The sequence below is a fragment of the Onychostoma macrolepis genome, chromosome 25, assembly GCF_012432095.1.
Source record: "Onychostoma macrolepis isolate SWU-2019 chromosome 25, ASM1243209v1, whole genome shotgun sequence".
NCBI lineage: Eukaryota > Metazoa > Chordata > Actinopteri > Cypriniformes > Cyprinidae > Onychostoma > Onychostoma macrolepis.
The window spans coordinates 14,573,544-14,592,752 of NC_081179.1; the positions used below are offsets into that span (position 1 = coordinate 14,573,544).

General features: G+C 35.9%; 1 protein-coding gene and 1 long non-coding RNA gene across 2 annotated transcripts; both read left to right on the forward strand.

The window, feature by feature from the left end:
- Window positions 1-1,035: 1,035 nt before the first annotated feature.
- On the forward strand, window positions 1,036-3,871 carry LOC131533843 (uncharacterized). Its single transcript, XR_009269221.1, has 3 exons — window positions 1,036-1,208; window positions 1,573-1,786; window positions 3,311-3,871. It is a non-coding gene; the product is annotated as an uncharacterized LOC131533843 (long non-coding RNA).
- Window positions 3,872-11,300: 7,429 nt separating this feature from the next.
- On the forward strand, window positions 11,301-13,335 carry kbtbd13b (kelch repeat and BTB domain containing 13b). The gene has a single exon (XM_058767602.1). The coding sequence runs from the start codon at window positions 11,845-11,847 to the stop codon at window positions 13,198-13,200; it is 1,356 nt and encodes a 451-aa protein (XP_058623585.1). The 5' UTR covers window positions 11,301-11,844; the 3' UTR covers window positions 13,201-13,335.
- The last annotated feature ends 5,874 nt before the right edge of the window (window positions 13,336-19,209 follow it).

Below are 19,209 nucleotides of genomic sequence, written 5' to 3' on the forward strand. Positions count from 1 at the left end.
TGATCAGAAGTGATGATAAAGACATATAATGTTCTAATGTTACAAAAGATTTCTATTTCAGATAAATGCTGTTCTTCTAAACTTTCTATTCATCAAAGGAACCTGAAAAATAAAATTGGGATAAAAGCGTCTGCTAAATGACAATGTAAAAGTAAAAAAAAAAAAAAAAATCTACTCGTAATCTACGAGTAATGATGAATGATAAAAAATCAGCTTTGAAATCACAGGAATAAATTACATTACAGTATAAAATATAATAGAAAATAGTTATTTTAAATAGTACAAATATTTCAAAAATTTACTGTTTTTTTTGTTTTGTTTTGTTTTTTTTTTTTTTTGCTGTACTTTGGATTAAATAAATGCAGGCTTGTTGAGCAGAATAGACTTAAAAAACATTAAAAATCTTACTGTTCAAAAACTTATACATATATATATATATATATATACACACATACAGTATATATGAAGAGTTATATATATGCTATATATATATATATATATATATATATATATATACATACAGTATATATGAAGAGTTATATATATATATATATATATATATACACACACATACAGTATATATGAAGAGTTATATATATGCTATATATATATATATATATATATATATATATATATATGAATAATGAATATTAATTAAGCACATTATTATTATTTCTATCTATCTATCTATCTATCTATCTATCTATCTATCTATCTATCTATCTATCTATCTATCTATCTATCTATCTATCTATCTATCTATCTATCTATCTATCTGTCTGACTGTCCGTGTGTGTGAAGCGTTGTGTCTGTGTATAATAAATAAATAAATAAATACAATCATGCAGTTCTGCTGTACTAAGGCATTTAGTGATGGCACTGAAAGCCACAAAGTATACTCCGTTGTATACATCATCTAGTTTCAGTTGTATGATTCATAATGAATGATCATATAGGCTAAAGCATGGTGTAACATCATAAAGTATTTAGTACTCCATGGATATAGAGTATAAAATGATATGACAGTACACATAAAATAAGCAGGCAGATCCTTATATCAAGCATATGACTGGAGCTTTTCAGATTTATTTTCTGGGATTATCTCTTTGTCCAGATCAATCCTCATCATTTCGTTCATCTAAGGAGGTCATTTGGAAAAAAGCTGATGGAAGTACGCAGACAGGATGTCTCAAAGACAGTGAGACAAGGTAAACAGCGATCCCCTGCTGTGATAGAGGATGAACGTTGTTATGAAAATTCATATGATAAGACAGCCTCTGCAAACAGACTCCCTTCATTTCCAGCTGTGGGCCCCAGACCCATTAGACACTGATATCAAACTGCAGTCAAATCGATGCTTAGCCTTTACATAAAACGTCTCAAAAATAATAACTACATCTCAGACCGAGATGAATAAAATGTGCAATTACACATAAATTCCGACTGCACTTTATGTAAAGTGCTACAAATGGCTGCTAAGAATAAAACGTAATGAGCCATGACTGAACATCTGACAGTGAATGTGTGACATTCATTCTCTTCTTACATGTCATTCTTCTCCCGATTTCCCAGAAAAAAGAACATATCCTCACTTTTATCTCGTGCCAGATTCATTAGGTCATACCTGAGAAGGACATCAAGGCTTTGGGGAGCTTTTATGAGACACACTGGAGCAATCAGGAGGGAAATCCCTCAAGCTTTTCAGCAGTTACCTGATGTAAGGCCAAAGCACATGTGTCGAAATGAACAAAAATTTCCTATGGATCCACAGTGTGTGATTTAGTTGGTGAGTTTAAATTCACACTTGATTATTCCTAACATCCTAGCATGTCTGTTGTGCCATAGTAAATTCAACTACAGTGGCCTATTGTTGGCGCCTGGTCTGTCATAATGGCCTCTGTCTGACGTATTCCTGAAGAAAATCTGATAACCTGTAGCAAAAGTGGCTTTATGCAGCTTTACACATCTAATCGGACTGATCATAAAGACCCCCACTGTTTTCGCTGACAAGAGGGGCTTATAGTGCACAGTTCTGAATCCTCTTCAGAGGTTATCTGGAGGGCAGGGTTAGACAATCACTTACCTTTTCGTTGGGCTGGAACATATGGTCAAATCCAAAGCATATTCAAAGATAGGAAGACTATAATCACCTATTACATGTGTAAGTTGAAATGCACCCATTCCAAACCACATGCTGTCCTTGACTTTTCAAAACCTGAAAATAAATATATATATATGCATTTTCTAGATATTATCATAATGTATAAATTTTTGGGAAAATTACATTTATGTGTTTGCATGCTTAAGTGATTTATTTGAAGATTTATTTAGGACTGTCAATCAGGTAAAAGATGCAATTAATTTATTAATGAATTAATTCACTTCCATTAATTATTGAAATTAATTTTAATGTCATGTTGGCTCTTACTTTCCCAAATACCTTTGGCTATATAATTTTGTATTGTGGGACAATTTTTGTTATTTAAAGAAACTAGAGCTGTAAATCAATTAAAACGAGTAATTTAATTATGTGTCAATACATAACAACTTGTTGATTTTTTTAAAAATAATCAAAATGAATGTCATGTAGCCTCTAGCCTCTACTTACCCAAATACATTTGACTATATAGTTTTGAAAAATGTATTGTAGGACAAGTTTTCTTATTTATTTGGAGCTATCAATCAATTAAAACATGCAATTAAATTATGTGTCAGTTAATTAACTGAGTCCATTAATTATTGAAATAATAAAAAATAAAAAAATGTTATGTAGCCTCTCAGAAATGTATGAATTTCCCAAATTCTTTTGACCATAGACCATTCTGAAGTATATATTGTGTGACAAGTTTTGTTGTTTATTTATAGAAACTAGAGCCGTACAACAATTAAAACATGTAAATACACATGCAAATGTAAATTAAATGTAAATTAAATTGTGTTAATTAATTAACTTAAATTTTTTACAATTTATTATTTCTCCCAAATAAATAAATTAATTAATTAATTAAATAATAAATAATAAATATAATAAGTAGATTATAATAAATAAAAATAATTTAGATTATTTTGAAATGTATATTGTGGGACAAATTTTGTATTTATTAATAGAAATTAAAGCTGTCAAAAAAAGTGTAATTAATTATGTGTTTCAATTAATTAACATATGGCAATTAATTAATTTAATGGCATAGTGTATTCTAATATTTTTTTAAGAAAAGCCCCCAAATGGAGATGATTACATCATTGAGGCATGATTAATATTTATGTATATATGTATATATTGTTTAATAGATTTGTATTTATTCTGCAGACACTGTGACCAGAATAACTTCATGGGGACATAATTCAAGGGACTGATTGTTTTTCAGAAATGGAGAAATCGGACTACATACTAAAAATGGAGAAATCAGACGTATGCACTTTAAACAGGTGGGCTGGGAGCATTAAATTAGGGTTTTTAATCTCCATGGATTAAAGCATTCAAGGAAAACGGTCCAATCAGATGACATATGGGTGGGAAGCGCAGGGTAACAAATAGACAATATGCTAGAGTGCTGCATTACAGCGTATTACACCTAAAGCATAAATGTAATTAAACCCTATAGAGGGTGAACCTGTGCCGATACTTCCTTTTGGCACATCAGAGGTCAGCACAAGGTCAGACAGCTTTCTGTGAGCACACATTCTGATTTCTACCAAATCCTGGCACTTTTTTAGTGAGAGTGCATCATCCATAAAGGACCTTCACTGCCAGTTGGCAAACACAAGACAAGCAAAATGCAAATTGTGTCACTTGGACCTTGAAATATGTTGAGCTGTGACTTTTCAGTCAATGTAATCCAAATATCTGTTTTAGAAAGGGTTGAAAATTATCAAGACTTTACGAGGAAACTTTAGTCACCTTGGTTTGCATCATATTAAACCAATATTTGTTATGCCAGTAATGTACTGCTTAAGTTATTCATTTGTATTGTTAGTTGATTGAGTGTTTGATCCTTGAAGTTAAAATTCTACTTTCCTAATAAGTTTGAGAACAGTAAGCTTTTTTTTAATTCAGTGATGATGCATTAAATTGAATAAAAAATTTAAGTTAAGAGTTTTCCATTGTGTCAGGAAAATTCTATTTTAAATAAACTGTCAATTCATTTAAGAATCCTGAAAAAAATGTTGTAATGGTTTCCACCAAAATATGAAGCAGCACAACTGTTTTCAACATTGATAATAATCAGAAATGTTTCTCGAGCAACAAATCGGCATATTAGAACAATTTCTGAAGGATCATGTGACGCTTAAAGGGGTGGTTGACCCCTGGTGGTTTTTCTAGGCTTGATTGTGTTTATGGGGTGCAGTCTGACATGTGTTAATGCTTAGTTTTTTTGAAAAATGCATTATTTTTCACATAATTTACCTTTATTCCACACCGCTCTGTCCCTTCTCTGAAAAACGCGCTAATCATTTCCTGTTTTTATGAAGCCCCTACCTCAGAAATACGTGACTGGTTAGCTGGCCCAGTGTGTTGTGATTGGCTAAACCGCCTCTAGTGCGCGTCTAAACGTCCCGCCCCTCAGCTCAGCGGCATGTGCTCCGGTTGTATTGTAAACAATGGCGTCGTCTATATTGCTTATCAATTTGAGCCCAATTGAGACGCAGAAGATATTAGTGAAGAGGATCGTGCAGAACCTGTGCAAACACGGCTCTTAATGGTGTGTTTCTTTGTTTGTTATTGTCTCATACTTTTAGATAAACTGTTATTTATAAATGCTACTGCTTCTGTTAGCTTTTAATATACAGATTCACTGAGCTGATGATCTGAATGAAAGAGAGAGAGAGAGATGCAGAGCGTGTGCAGAGCAGGGGACTTGAGGAACAGGATTTAGAACGCTGCTTTAGAACATTGATTTTGAAACTTGTGAAACCATTAGAATCGTTAGAAGACAGAATCATGATTCATATATGAACAGATTTTTACGTGCACCCCTAGTTTTCTTCTTCTCTAAAGCAGTTCAGCATGGCCTCGCCCCCTTCGTTACATGTTCCTGGGGCGGGTTTATCTGGGTTTGTGATGTAACGAACCTGGGAAGTAACTCATTGTAGTCCCTACGAGCTGCATTTGTAGGCATTAAACTGCCAGAATTTTAAAAGACGATATCTCCGTTTGCACTGAACTTTCAGCGCTGCAACTTTGCAGATATTGTTTATGCTCAAACAGCAACATTTAAATAAATTACTTTTTAAAATATATTAAAAGTGAAAATAGTTATTTTAAATTGTAATAACATTTCACAATGTATTATTGTATTTTTAAAGTCTCATAAGAGACTACTTATAAATAAAATTAATATTATAAAAAAAAAAAATGAAATAAAAATAATCTTAATCCTTTAACTTTCTCCGCCTTCTGACATCATCATGTAGAAACTTTCATAAATGAATCCTAAATGTTCTTTGTCCTGTTTCCCTCTGAAACACATCACATCAGTTGATTAAAATGAGCTTCGATGATTCATAATGATTTTTAAAAAATGTATGTAAAAGAGCAGCGTGAACATACTTCAAAAAGTCTTCTTTTGTGTTCCACACACCGTGGAGATTAGGGTGAGTAAATGGTGAACTGTTCCTTTAAGATCTCCTTAGGTCCCTGCTGCTTTAAGAGTATCATTTAAGTTACATCAACCCACCGTAATGGGGAAATCTGTCGAGTCATGAGAACATGACACCAAAAATTGTTCGTTTTAAAGTTTCCTGTCCGACATTTGCTAGTTTTTGCCCCGAAATAAGAAGCAGTTGTGTTTTTGTGGTTGCCATGTAAAGAGAGAGTTTATCACCCAGCCATCTTCTCTCAGCACCTGCAAAGAGTTAGGACATCAAAGCCTCCGCTAGCACGCAAGCATCCCGGAGCCCCGCCCCCAGCCTTAGCCTCTACTCTTCATGTTATTGTTTTGACTGAGGGCAGTAGTCACATGACCCTGCAGTGTTATGACTGGGGGCTGTGGAATGTAGGTCACTCTGAGCTCTCCCAAAAGAAATCTCAGTCCACTCTTATAACACTGTCCCACTCTGAGCACACTTTCTTTTATCTCTTTCCCCAGAAGGATGGATGTATCTGCTCATATATCACATGGCTTAGGATGAAGGAAGCAGAGAAAGGGGAACATGCATTGCATGCCATTTCTGGGAGCTGATCTATAGAATATAAGAGAGAATCAGCTACCATGTTAACTAATAACAAAAAGTAGGACAATTTTAGTCCTGCCTAAAATTGCCACTGTAACATATTACAAATCTAAGTTTTTGAGAGTGATGAGTTTTGTTTTTTATTAAGACATGTATTATTGTTACACAATATCGATACCATATCGGTTATTAGATTTTTATTTTATTTGATTGTTATTGGTTGATATTGGTATATATATATATATATATATATATATATATATATATATATATATATATATATATATATATATATATACACTGTTAAATCTTTGCAAATATCAAAATGAATATACATTTTCATACTGTACATTAAACTGTTGTGATGCCTGATTTTAGTTTTTAGTGTTTTATTTTTCATTTAGTTGGATTAAATAGTATAGAATTTTGATATCGGCTCTTTATTGGTTATTGACCATAGCATGATAATAATAATTATCAACTATCTGGTATCGGTCAGAATCATAATACTTCTGCATTCCTAATATGTTTCTATATTGTTGTCACCATATTAGAATGATTTCTGAAGGATCATGTGACACTGAAGACTAATCATTCTGAAAATGTAGCTTTGCATTACAGAAATAAATTACACTGAGAAATATATTAAAATAGAAAACAGCTGTTTTAAACTGTAATAATATTTCAAAATTTTTGATTAAATAAATGCAGCTTTGGTGAGCATAAGAGACCTATTTCAATAATGTTCAAAAAACTTACCAAATCCAAACTTTTGAACAGTATAGTGTACATGTTATTGTCTCATGTTTTTTCCAAGAGAACAATTCTCTTATCTTACAACAAAATATCACAGCTTTTCTTTTTGCGTGACATCATAATATAGAGACTTTTTCTTAATTTAATCAATCCTGAACGTTTTTTGAGTTGACTCCCTGCTCAATTTACTTGGTTTACACCAGCCAATGAAAATGCTCTTTCGCACACTGATGCTCAATGGTCTGAAGCATCTGACATCTCACATTAAATGCTCTAAGAGTCAATGATTCTTTTGTTTTAGCCCTTAATTTAACTGTCAATCAATTTGACAGTCACGTCTAGAGTGCTTCTACCCCCCATCCTCAGCCCACCCCTCAAACACTACACCAGGGTGACAGCTCAATATTTATAATGCACATAACATATGGCCACAGAGAGTAAACAAAAGAGGTAGTAAACGAAATATGAGAATGTGTGTATCAGGACGCGCTGTTGTTTTTTTAATGCATGCCATTGGGGATGAATCTCTTTAAAGATGAATGAATTGTGTATTTGCATCCCCCAGAGTGGTACAATTAACAATTGTTTTCAGCCTGACTTGGAGGAAATCAATTCTATTGACACTAGTAGTGTGGATGTGTAAACAAAGAGTTTTATTACTTTCCCAAGACATTTACACTGCCAGACAGATTTTGACACACCTCCACAACTGTTATTATTACACATTGTAAAATAATAGTAAAGTAAAAAATTCTGTTCTGGCAATATAATTGAAATTGTATGTACAGATTGTAAAATTATTGGAGTTTGCTATTGAAGTATGTTTTACAACAAACAAAATACTAAATTCGTTTTTTTTTCAAAATTTCATATGTGTGTTGCTTGCAAGTCCTGGAAATATAATTGAAATTTACTTATATATCTATTTAAGATTTGAAAAAGAAGGAAAACACAGTTTATAATGTAAGCATATAAATTACTTGCTATTTTTATTAATTTATTAATTTAAACTGTTAAAAAATCTAATTTTATAATTACACATGTAAGTTCTGGCAATATAATTGAATTAGTATCAATTTCAATTTCATTTCAATTCTTTCATTCATTCATTTTAAATTTGGGTATAATGGAAATGTTTGTTTGTTTATTTATTTATTTAGTAAGTTAGTTATTTCATTTTTTTTAAAATCTCCATTTTGTCTGTGTAATTTATTTATAGAAACTGTTCTTTGGTGGTGGGAGGGAGGCGGGCATAGATTTTTGGCCACCATTGTGAAGACCCCAGGGGCGTCTCCCACTGTCATCTGCTTGTCACTCCAAAACGCCAGTCAAGCAGATGGCAATTAAAAAGCAACCCACTGTTTAGTTCCTCTGCTAATCAATGGAGAAATTAGCACAGTCATCAAGGGTCCATGATTGTGGCTTTGTTTCGTTAATTAAAAAGCTAGAATGATTAGCTCTTGAGCATTTAAGGGGTGTAATTTCACAAATGAGCAAAATTAGAACAAGGAACAGACAGTCAACCCTCAGAAGAACCTCGCATAAACAATGTTTAGCCATAGAGACCTAATGTAAAGAGGCTGTCAATTGCTGTATTGACTTTGTAAGAACTCAGAAGCACTAGATCAAAGTATTTGGGCAGCTTAACATTCATTCAGAGGTCACTTGTGGAAAGAAGCAGGTGGCAGCGTTACTCATACGGAACGCCAGAAACACATGCCGTCATGTTTCAAGTGCCCTGCCAAATGTGCTTTGTAGGTCTTGCTGTCATGGACTGAATGTACACATCTTCTTTACCATTGGCAGAGCATTCATTCTACCCTCTTTGTAGTGGGCTGTGGAAGTCACGAACTCCTTTATGCAGCTGGGAATCAAACTGACACAACGGTTTGATGTGGTTTGGTTCCTGCAGAGGTCCCAGCATGTGTTTTGGTAGGGAACAACAACACACGATCTCTCCTTTTGATAGAGCATTTCACCTTCTATGTTTATATCCTCCCACACACTTCCTTTAAAGCGTTCTAAGCTTGTGCTTTCTTTGGATGTGTACGCTTCTTTCTTTTACGGCGTAGTAGATGTGGTTTCTAATTGTGATCGATTCGTTTTTGATTGAGGTGAGTTTTTGGTTGCTCTTTGATCTTAGTTTTTTGTACTTCAGTCAGTGTGCTTTTATAACATCAAGCCGGTTGCACAACACACTCGATTGGACCTTTTCACCCTTTCTCCTTCTCTGAAGAAGTCAGACGCACTTCTCTCAATTCACTCCTACTCTTCCATTCACTTCCTCCGCTCTCAGATAAAATTATAGGATTCAATGAGATGCCTGACTCAGCTATTGTAACCCACACAAAGAAGATATTTCAAGCTCCCTTTCTTTAGGTTTCCTTGCTCGCCTTCTTATTTATTAGATAAAACAAGTTGTAAGTGAAAGAGAAAGATAAAACCTAACATTACATAGTAGCACCGCTCTAAAAATAGTTCCCTGTTCCCAACACAAAAGGAAACTTGCAACCAAATTGTTGTTCCAAACCTATATGACTTTATTTCTGAAAATAATGGCTTTTCAAAGATGCATGGATAAGTGCAACCAGCACATTCTTCAAAAGATCTTCTTTTGTGTCCCACAGAAGAAAGTAAGTCATACAGGTTTGGAAGACATATGGGTGAGTAAATGATGACAGAAAGTTCATTTTTTGTGTGTGAAATACCCCTTTAAGTCTTGTACATGTGTGTCCACTGAGAGAAACGGGGAATAAACAGCAGAATTGGAATTTTCTGGATCTGTCCGGTACATTCGCTGCAGGCTTTCATGATAGCCAACTTACACAATGAGGTTACAACACTGAACAAAATCCTGCCTGAAACCTGTTACCTAGCCCTGCTCCCGCTGGATTTGCCATCACATGATCAAAACAAAGAGATCACATGGTCCAGCACATGGCTCACCATGACTCAGCACAGGGAACATAAACACATGCTGACATTTTCACTTGTTATGGTTAGAAATCAAACTGTTCCCTTTGTTTCACTAATATGTTATCATACATTTAGCTCACATTAGTTGAAGCATGAGTGGTTAATTTTAGACTCTGATTCTAATCGTGTCTTTTGCAGCCAAGCTTGTTCATCCTATAAATCATTTTCATCACCAATAGTTGAATGAGTAAAAAAGGTCACATAGTTCAAGCGTCTCCACTGTCCTCATCACGTGCGGCCATTTAAAATGCAAATTCACATTACAAGCAGCTGTGAAGGACTAGGACACGTGAGTGTGGTTATACTCAGTGTCCCGTGTGTGTGTCAAAGTTCAACAGTCACGCAGACACTATTAGTTCTATAAGCGTTTAGGCAGACTGGGGTTGAATTCTTGACGCTCAAGACAGACAAGGCAGAGTCAGATGGTACGGTTTCCATAGTAACGCCATGAGGGCGCCCGTCGAGCCCCCGTGTCTAGGTGTGTGTAGATAATGAATCTGAGCACTCTGGGTAACCCAGGTTGATCTCTCACAGAGATATGAAAGCCTCGCAGCATGAGCACTGACCTGCAATTACCTCATAACTTGCACTGCAGGAGCGTTAATTACCTTTTATTAAAGCAGAGAGTGGACCCATGTTGGGATGTATTCTGCTGTGTCTGATCTACTGTGATAGAGAGCTAAATCTCATCAAAACATTAATGTTGAACCGCTCTGATGAAGTGTTCAAGATGGGCTCACAATAGCAAATTGAACAAAATTTTAATTTTTAAAGAGAAATGAAAATCTCTCAGAGATCTTCAGTTAGTAACTCATGTGCACAATGTGCTTTAAACGAGGTAACAAATTAGTCAATTGTGTGCAAAATGTGATTGCAACGAGGCAGCAAATGAGTAAATTGTGCTCACAATTAATTTAAAATGAGGTAATGAATTAGTAAATTGTGCGCACAATGTGCTTTAAAGAGGAAACGAATTAGTAAATTGTGCACACAATGTGATTACAACGAGGTAATGAATTACTAAATCGTGCTTAAAAGTTACTTAAAACAAGGTAATGAATTAATAAATCGTGCTCACAATTAACTTAAAATGAGGTAATGCATTAGTGAATCGTGTGCACAATGTGCTTTAAATGAGATAACAAATTAGTCAATTGTGCGCACAATGTGATTACAGCAAGGTAATAAATTAGTAAATCGTTACGGATAATTTGTGTTTCTGATGAAGAACCAAAAGTTATTCATTTTAATTTAATGCTGCATATTGAGCAGTGGATGATGTAAAAGCCATATACGAGATACATAGGCTACATGAGGAAAAATGCATTGATGGTTGGCGCCACCTAGCATGCAGGCGTGAATTAGCAGAAGGCGATCAATCGTTTCACGCTCGGTGTGAAAGCAACGTACATTGGTGATTCGCATCGCGCTCAGTGTGAAACGGCCTTTAGCAAGCACTTCTAAAATCCCTCAATATAAAAACTCAAAGAATCTAGCAGCTTGAGTTAACTGAATTGTTGGATACAATCACACTGCTGCCAGCAAGAACAAACAACCAATCAGCACAATTAATCACAGATGTAGTGTAATTCATATCATTGACCTTAAAGGTGTTATGAATAAGTATGTTATTCCTCACTCAAGCCATTGCTCATTTCTGTTTAATGTCTGTCATGAGACACTGCTACTATCTATAGGCAGTGCTATCTTAGTAACAAAACCGAACCCCAGTACATCATGCGCCAGCTGGAGGGAGGACAGTTTTGTTAACTGACACGCGAGGGACATTTCAGTGTAAATGCCAGGGTAAGGTTAGAGTTTTGACGGATATTTTGTAGACAATTGCTCACCGTTAAAACTAAATGTCTTGTGTTTTAAACAACTGTGAGTATTTATAAACAAAGAGCACAGGACCAATGATCAAGCAGGCTGCTAGACATGGATACTGTCAAGGTAAGAGTTGGAGACAGTGTCTTTGAAACAAACAAGTCTCTACTGCTAAGAGAATGCGAATTCTTCAGGGCTCTTTACAGATCAGGGATGGTAGAGTGCCATCAAGAAGAGATTCACGTGAGGAACCTCAAAGCTCAAGGATTCATAATCATGCTGGCTGTGGCCAATGGTGAGAGACCTATTCTAAATGGCGAGGAGATTTTGGAAGCCATTGAATGTGCTGCTTTCTTCCAGGCTGAACCTCTTGCAAAGTATCTTCAGGATCTTCTCAACTCCGACAACTGCCTGCTCATGTACCAAGCCTCAGCCACCTATGGCTTATTGGAACTCAGTGAGAGTTCGGCACAGTTCATCCGCAATATGTATCGTGACCTGCAAGAGGACTTGAAGAAACTTCCTCAGGAGCTGATTGAACATGTGGAGTCTCTGGTTCCTAGTGCATTTGTGGCTGTGGGTTCCCACTCCACATGCTCTGTGGATGAGCTTCCTCTTGCCGCCACAAGGACAGTATGTTACCTTGATGAGGATGATGAAGAATGGAAGGTCCTCACTGCCTTGCCAATGGAGGCCAGCACCTCTCTGGCTGGTTTGACCTTTTTGGACAACCGACTCTACGTTGTTGGAGGTGTGCATGGTGTTGACAAGAGGCCTGTTGATGCTAGCTTTTGCTATGATGTTGTCACCAACACTTGGAGTTTGCTGCCAGGTCCCAGACAGCCAAGGTACAACTTCAGCCTAATTGGGATAGAAGGTTGCCTCTACGCCATTGGAGGAGAGTCTGGAAGAACCACCATGTCCTCGGTTGAGATATATAATGTTGCCACAAAGGAGTGGAGCTTTGCAGCACCTTTACCTCGACCGGTCGCTGGGGTCGCATGTACCAAAGCCATGAGCCGAATTTTTGTGTGTCTGTGGAAGCCAATGGAAACTAACGAAATCTACGAATACATTGCAAACCAGGATGTGTGGGTTCTGGTGAGTACACTTCTGAAGCACCAGAGCTACGGACACTGCATGGTGGCCCACAGGGACAACCTCTACGTCATACGCAATGGACCCCAAGATGACTTCTTGCGCTGTTTGATGGACTGCTACAACATCACCACTGGACAGTGGACGTCAATGCCTGGGCACTATGGGAACAGTAAAGGGGCACTGTTCACTGCTGTAGTGAGAGGGGACTCTGTGTTCACACTGAACCGCACCGTGACTCTGGAGTATGCTATCGCAGGGAACATATGGAAACCTTGTAAGCAGATGAAGGGTTTTCCTAGGAATGGATCTGTGTGGACATTTCTACTCAGGATTCCAAAGGAGAGGAAAGAAGTGACAGTATCTTAAATAGATAGAACCTTATTAGCAATATTAGTGGCTAATAAATAGTTTTTAGGCCATTCACAGTGAACATGAATTTTCGCACAAGATTTATCCCTATAGCCTTCACAACAAAAAGTCACAAAGAGTGCAAAAAGTTACATGGCTTTGAAAATATTTTTATTTTATTTTATTCTATTTTAAATTTTACAATAAATGCACTGCATTGCATTTATTTATTTTATTTTTATAAAATGTAACAATAACACGTTTTTATACTGTGTATATATATATATATATATATATATATATATATATATATATATATATATATATATATATATATATATATATATATTTTTTTTTTTTTTTTTTAAATAAATCGTAAATATATTTCAGTTTACTTTTCATCTTCCATTCCAAGAAAGTGACAACTTTTAGCAGGTGAATTTTGTACTTTAAAGCAAGTTAAAAATTCTATCATTATTTACTCACCTTTATCTTGTTCCAAGCCTGTCTGACATTCTTTCTTTTGCAGAACACAAAAGAGGATAACTGAATGAATATCCGGTTGGATGAATTCAATACAAGCTCGTGGTAAAGTTTACTTGGAAAATTGTGACTCATGGTAAATTTCTCTTGGAAATTATATGGCTAGCTTGGTGGAAACATTTGCTGACACTCTTGGGTGCCTTATTAAATGTTAAAATGAGTCACAATGTGCTTCCATTGTATTAAATTCACCTGCCCTGATATTCAGTAAATTATTACCTTTTGTGCTTTACAGAAGAAAGACAGCTATATGGGTTTGACACAACATAAGGCTAAATGAACAAAAACAAAATTTTTATTTCTCTTTAAATCCTTATGGTTAGATGAGTTGCATTTAGAATTAGAACTACAACATTTTTAGCCTGGTAATACCAAACTCTGCTACTTCGCTTTGCTTCGTAGACAGAGTCTGGAAGGGTATAATTGACAAGCGTTTACTTTCTCGTGGGCGGGCGCTTGTCTGAAGTTTAAAATCATTGGTGTACCCATAAGCCAATCACATAACGTTTGGTTATGAAGTATGTTATGCGCCGGCTCAGCCACCTCGAACTGTAAACACAGGTATGTGGCAAAAACAAAACCATCGAGTGAAATACCGGAGTGAAGATGGCTGTGAACGACTTTTGCAGATTATGTGAAGTAAATCTACGCATCCACAATTATCGCCTTGCCGGACTTTGGCCTCCCCAGTTTCTCGCTGACGATTGGTAACAGTTGATGAATTAAACTTTTCCCAAAACCTGTCGGGAGCAGGGCCACAACATCACCTCCATTCAAAATGTGAACCAAACACTCTTATTGTTCGGGCTTCAGTTGGCAAATGCCGGGAATATTCTCCACAACAGAGCGAACAGTATCCTGTGTCTCCATGTCCGCTGTCGTTTTAGATTTCCCTCACCTAAACTACAATCTTAAATTCAGCGCTTAGCGTCTACGTCACGGCTCTCAGCCCGCCCTCTTTTCGTTGGTTGGCCCGGCTGCTGCAGAGCCGGAGATAATCTGGTAGCTAGTTTGCTATAACAGACTGAGTACAGGAGCGAACTGAAATTGAGCGGAAGTACGAAGTCTGACGTAGTCAGGCTACAACATTTTCTCGGAGAATGGTGAAAAATTATGTTACACTTAGTGTAAATGGCTTTAGCCCAGAAAACTGTTAGCGGTTTCCATCGCCTCTTGTTGTAAATAGATTTTTTGTTTATAATATCTTTGTTTTCAGTGGTCATCTCATATCGCAAGTTTGTATTATTGCTGTATCTCATTTTGGCATGTTTAGATGGGTTTATGAAATGTTATTTGGCATCTTGAAATTTAGGGACAGTTCTTTCAGAGCATGATTGTGTTGCCAAGACTGAAAGGGCAGAATTCAGATGCTTGTCAGATCCACGTGATATTTTGCTTGTGTCATGCTCTTAAAACTACTCAAGGTGACACTTTCATTCAACAGTTGTGAAACTTTGAGCTCTTTAAGAGTAATGTTCTTTACTTAAGACAGATTAACGTAGCATTTCATATCATTTTAAATTATTTACTGACACCACATAGACTCGATTCTTATAATCTGCTTAGACCATTTCCTTATGTGATGTTCTAATAAAATATTAATTTCTGTTTGTTTTCAATGAGACCGTTATTATTGTGGAGAATGTGGAGTGACTCAAGACTCTGCAAGGCTTTTGATAGGATTAAATTACATTGCATAAGCACCATTGCATAGTTTGCAAAAGTATTTTCCTCTGACTATTTAGTGCAATAATTTGTAAAAATTGGATGGTGACCATCAAAGGAGGGCATAACAATATTGGGTAAAGTCTTTTTTATCTACTGCAGTGACACAGAGGTCCTCAGTTATTGGGACGGATAGAAGAAACCGCCAATGAGCATGAAATTCTACTGCCAAGTAGAATGAGCTCCATGGGTAAGAGCTAAATACGTTTAGACTGAAAATAACATCATGTGGGTCACCTCAGGACAGAAACATTTTCGCCAGCCTGTAGTGCCTCTTCCAAACCATGCTAGGAACTCGATGGGATGAAATGTCAGTAAAACTGGAGCAGTGTCACACATACAACTGGCACAATCTGTCACAGCTTGAACCTTATTATTACTCTTATAATTAGGTTGGTGATTTGTAACATTCTGACATCTTACTATTACTATATGTACAAAATAAAAGTCTTGTTGGCAGGATCTAATATTTGCATTTGACAATGCCAAAAGTACACGCTTGGTTTGATAAATAACTAGAATATTACTGATTTGAATTATCTACAAATTAAAAGTTCAGTAAGTTTTACTAAAGAAAAACAAAATAATACTTAGAAAGTTAAGAAGCCTTTTTTCTTGTATTGTTGCGCCATGTGGAGGAAAGCTAAATTTAAATTTAAAGATAACGAGGCCCGCCAAAACTGGACCTACTTGTATGAAAAGTGTGAAATACAGTTGCTAAATCACTTGTTAATTTGCTACTCTGTCTTTTTCAAATCTGCATGCATTTTAAAGTCGCAATGAAACTGAAGTAGCTTTTCTTCCATATTACCACATATCAAAAAAAAAAAATTCTTGCTGACTTTTTCTTGATCAGAATTGCGATATAAACTTAGAATGAACTAACATTTCTGAGAAAAAAAAATGCAGGATTGTGAGATAAAAACTCTGACTTTTTTGTATTAATTCTGTTTATTTCTCACAATTCTGACATTTCAGAATCATCTCAGAATTGTGAGTTTACATCTTGAAGTTTGACTGAGTTTACATCTCACAATTTGTTTTAGTTTTTTTTTTTCTACCAGGGAATAAAAGACAAAGAAAATAAGTATAACATTTAGCTCACAATTCTGCCTTTTTTCTCTCAGTTGTAAGTTTATACAATTCTCCTCTCAGCTTTGCAAGTTTGGGAGGGGGGGAAAAGTGAGATAAATTACCAATTAATTATTTTCTATCCATGGCAGAAACAAGCTTCTACATCTGAGGGAAACAGATTTTTGAAAAAGAAAAATGTAGGGTGGAGTCTTGTTTCGGTGCAGCGGTTGATTGGATGGAGGCAGATTCTGAATGCAAGCTTGTAGTTGATTGTAAGAAAGGGGTGGAGTTTAAGTGGAAACAATGATTGGAGAAGTCTGTCACCAGAAGATAAAGTCATTTTTATTAAGAATTAATGAATTGTTCACAATAAGATCAATAACATGTTGATCATAACAATTGTGAGGACCTCCACTAATGTAAACTATTTGCCTGCAAAGTTTAAAGTCACTTCAATCTTGTTTTAGTTTCACTTCGCCCTGGGTGATTCAAAACTAGCCTATTGATCACTGCTGATTCAAAGCAGACTTACAAATGAGACTTATTTACTGTGAGTTCACCCTTTTGTTTTAGATAGAGAAACAACATCTGACAGACCACAATGGCTCTCTAAACAATGCATGGAGTCATTCCCATGGTCGATGGAGGTTAACTCTGAAGGCAGTCATCTGAGGTCAGGCTTTTCTCAAGGGTATGCGTCTATCTCTGCATCTGTCCACTATGTGCCAAAGGTGGCAGCTAGATATCTCAAAGGGCACATGAGGTCTCTCAATATAGCACCATTTGTGCCAGGCCAGAAGAGCCCCGGGCTGAGACAGCATGACTGTCTCAATCTATTCAAATGATTTCAAAATGACATGTCAGGACGGTAATGATAGTTTGGATTTTTATAGGAATATTGCTGCTTTCACCCTAATAACAGCTCTGGATGCACATGTTTGTGGCGCTAACGCTTTTGCTTAGCCGCTCAGCTATGGTATGCAGCGGTCTGGCGGCCTCGTGTACTGAAAGCACATGCACTCGGCCACCTTGTGACCTCAAACATTTGGGGATGAGCAAATAAAAAGCATTCCACAACAGCTTAATTGGTTGTGTGTAATGAGAGACATGTGCCAAGCATGTGTTTTGGCCTGACCGCTCACTTCAATGAGCACCCACATGTAGGATCTTACAATCAGTGTATCCACCTCTTTTTAAATGTGAGAGCGTGTGCAGCTATTTGTAGCTGTGCGAGGCTTCCGGTGTCATTCGCTTCCAGTTATTTTTAGCTTGTTATGCTGCTTGATTTTGCAAACTAGTATTTCAGTCATGACATGATTTTCAGTCAGTAGTTTGTAACACACATTAGAATAATAAGCAATATAAATGTAAAAAGAAATGTAAATCTTTTGTTAAACCAAAAGAAATACAGACAAGAAAACATGCTGCAGAGCAAAGTATGAAGACATGCTCTGCTGAACCCCAAAAGTGTACGACAAAAGTAGCAGATCTTGACAGGTGGTGCTGGGGAGGAGGAGGGCTAGAGACATGACTGAGCTTCATCAGAATATAAAGTCGAGCTTTATAAAAAGTAGCAATAGATTTGCTGGAGAACCGGTGACGAGACAGCCAGTCAGCAGCACGGAAGAGTTTCATGACTGAACTTGGTATTTATCATATTATTTTAATTTGTCATGATAAATCATATGCACAGTTTGTAGTACAAATACTTTCACTGTTTACTGCACTTTGTTATTTTTCTAGTTATTTATCTAGAGCAGCTAATGAATCAGAAGTCTCACATCTTCAAAGAAAACAGCTTCCGCTTTGCAAAATAAGGTGGATAGGCATCAAATCACCATACTTGAAAATGTATGGGGTTTTGTAGTTGTTAGTAGGCTACACTACATTCTAAAAAGGCCATAAAAAAGTAATTTTCCATATAGATTTTTTTTAAGATGTTTTATGTATTTTGAATTATGCATTGCACTTTATTGTGTTTTATGGTTGAAGAAAATGTTCATAAAAAGAAAAAGTACCGGTAATTTTCTGCCAGGACATTGGGCCACATTCACTAAGCATGTGTGCACACAAATTTGTGCGTGTACGAACGCTTTCACAAAGAAATCATGATTCACCAAAAACTTTCGTATTAAAATGTATTCTAAATTTACAAAGAAATACAGAAACAGCTGAAAGCAACACAAAAAGGCAGGAGAATTCATCAGAATTCAATTTCTTATCGCTCATATCTTCAGTAGCATTTCATAACCTTTCATAATTCTTCATCCAAAAAAAACGTAGCAAATGTCCGTAAACACAGACAAATTAAATTTGTATTAACTTGTGGGAACTCTTCTTGAATTACTCTGTGGAGATGCATAATGCGTTGTATAAATAGACTCTGATTTGCGATTTACAATTTGCAAAGTAAATTTTTTGTGAACAAGTTTGACAGATTCAAAAAAAACAAAGAGATTAAAGTCTCAACTAAAACGATTCATTTGCAAATCAGATACCGCTGACCTTCATGTAGCTTACGTTTCCTGCTGTTTTTTTTTTTTTCTTCTTTTCTTTTCACACTTGCAAATGTGAGGAAATGGTCACTGTGATTCTAGTATTGTAACAAGGGTTTGCTAGGATTCATTTATTAATGATGAATAAAATATTTCTTATTGTAATATATTCAAGGTAACTTCTCTATAC

Bases quoted from the DNA above. Each gene is read 5' to 3' on its own strand.
- kbtbd13b (XM_058767602.1), top strand. From the start codon at position 11,845: ATGGATACTGTCAAGGTAAGAGTTGGAGACAGTGTCTTTGAAACAAAC.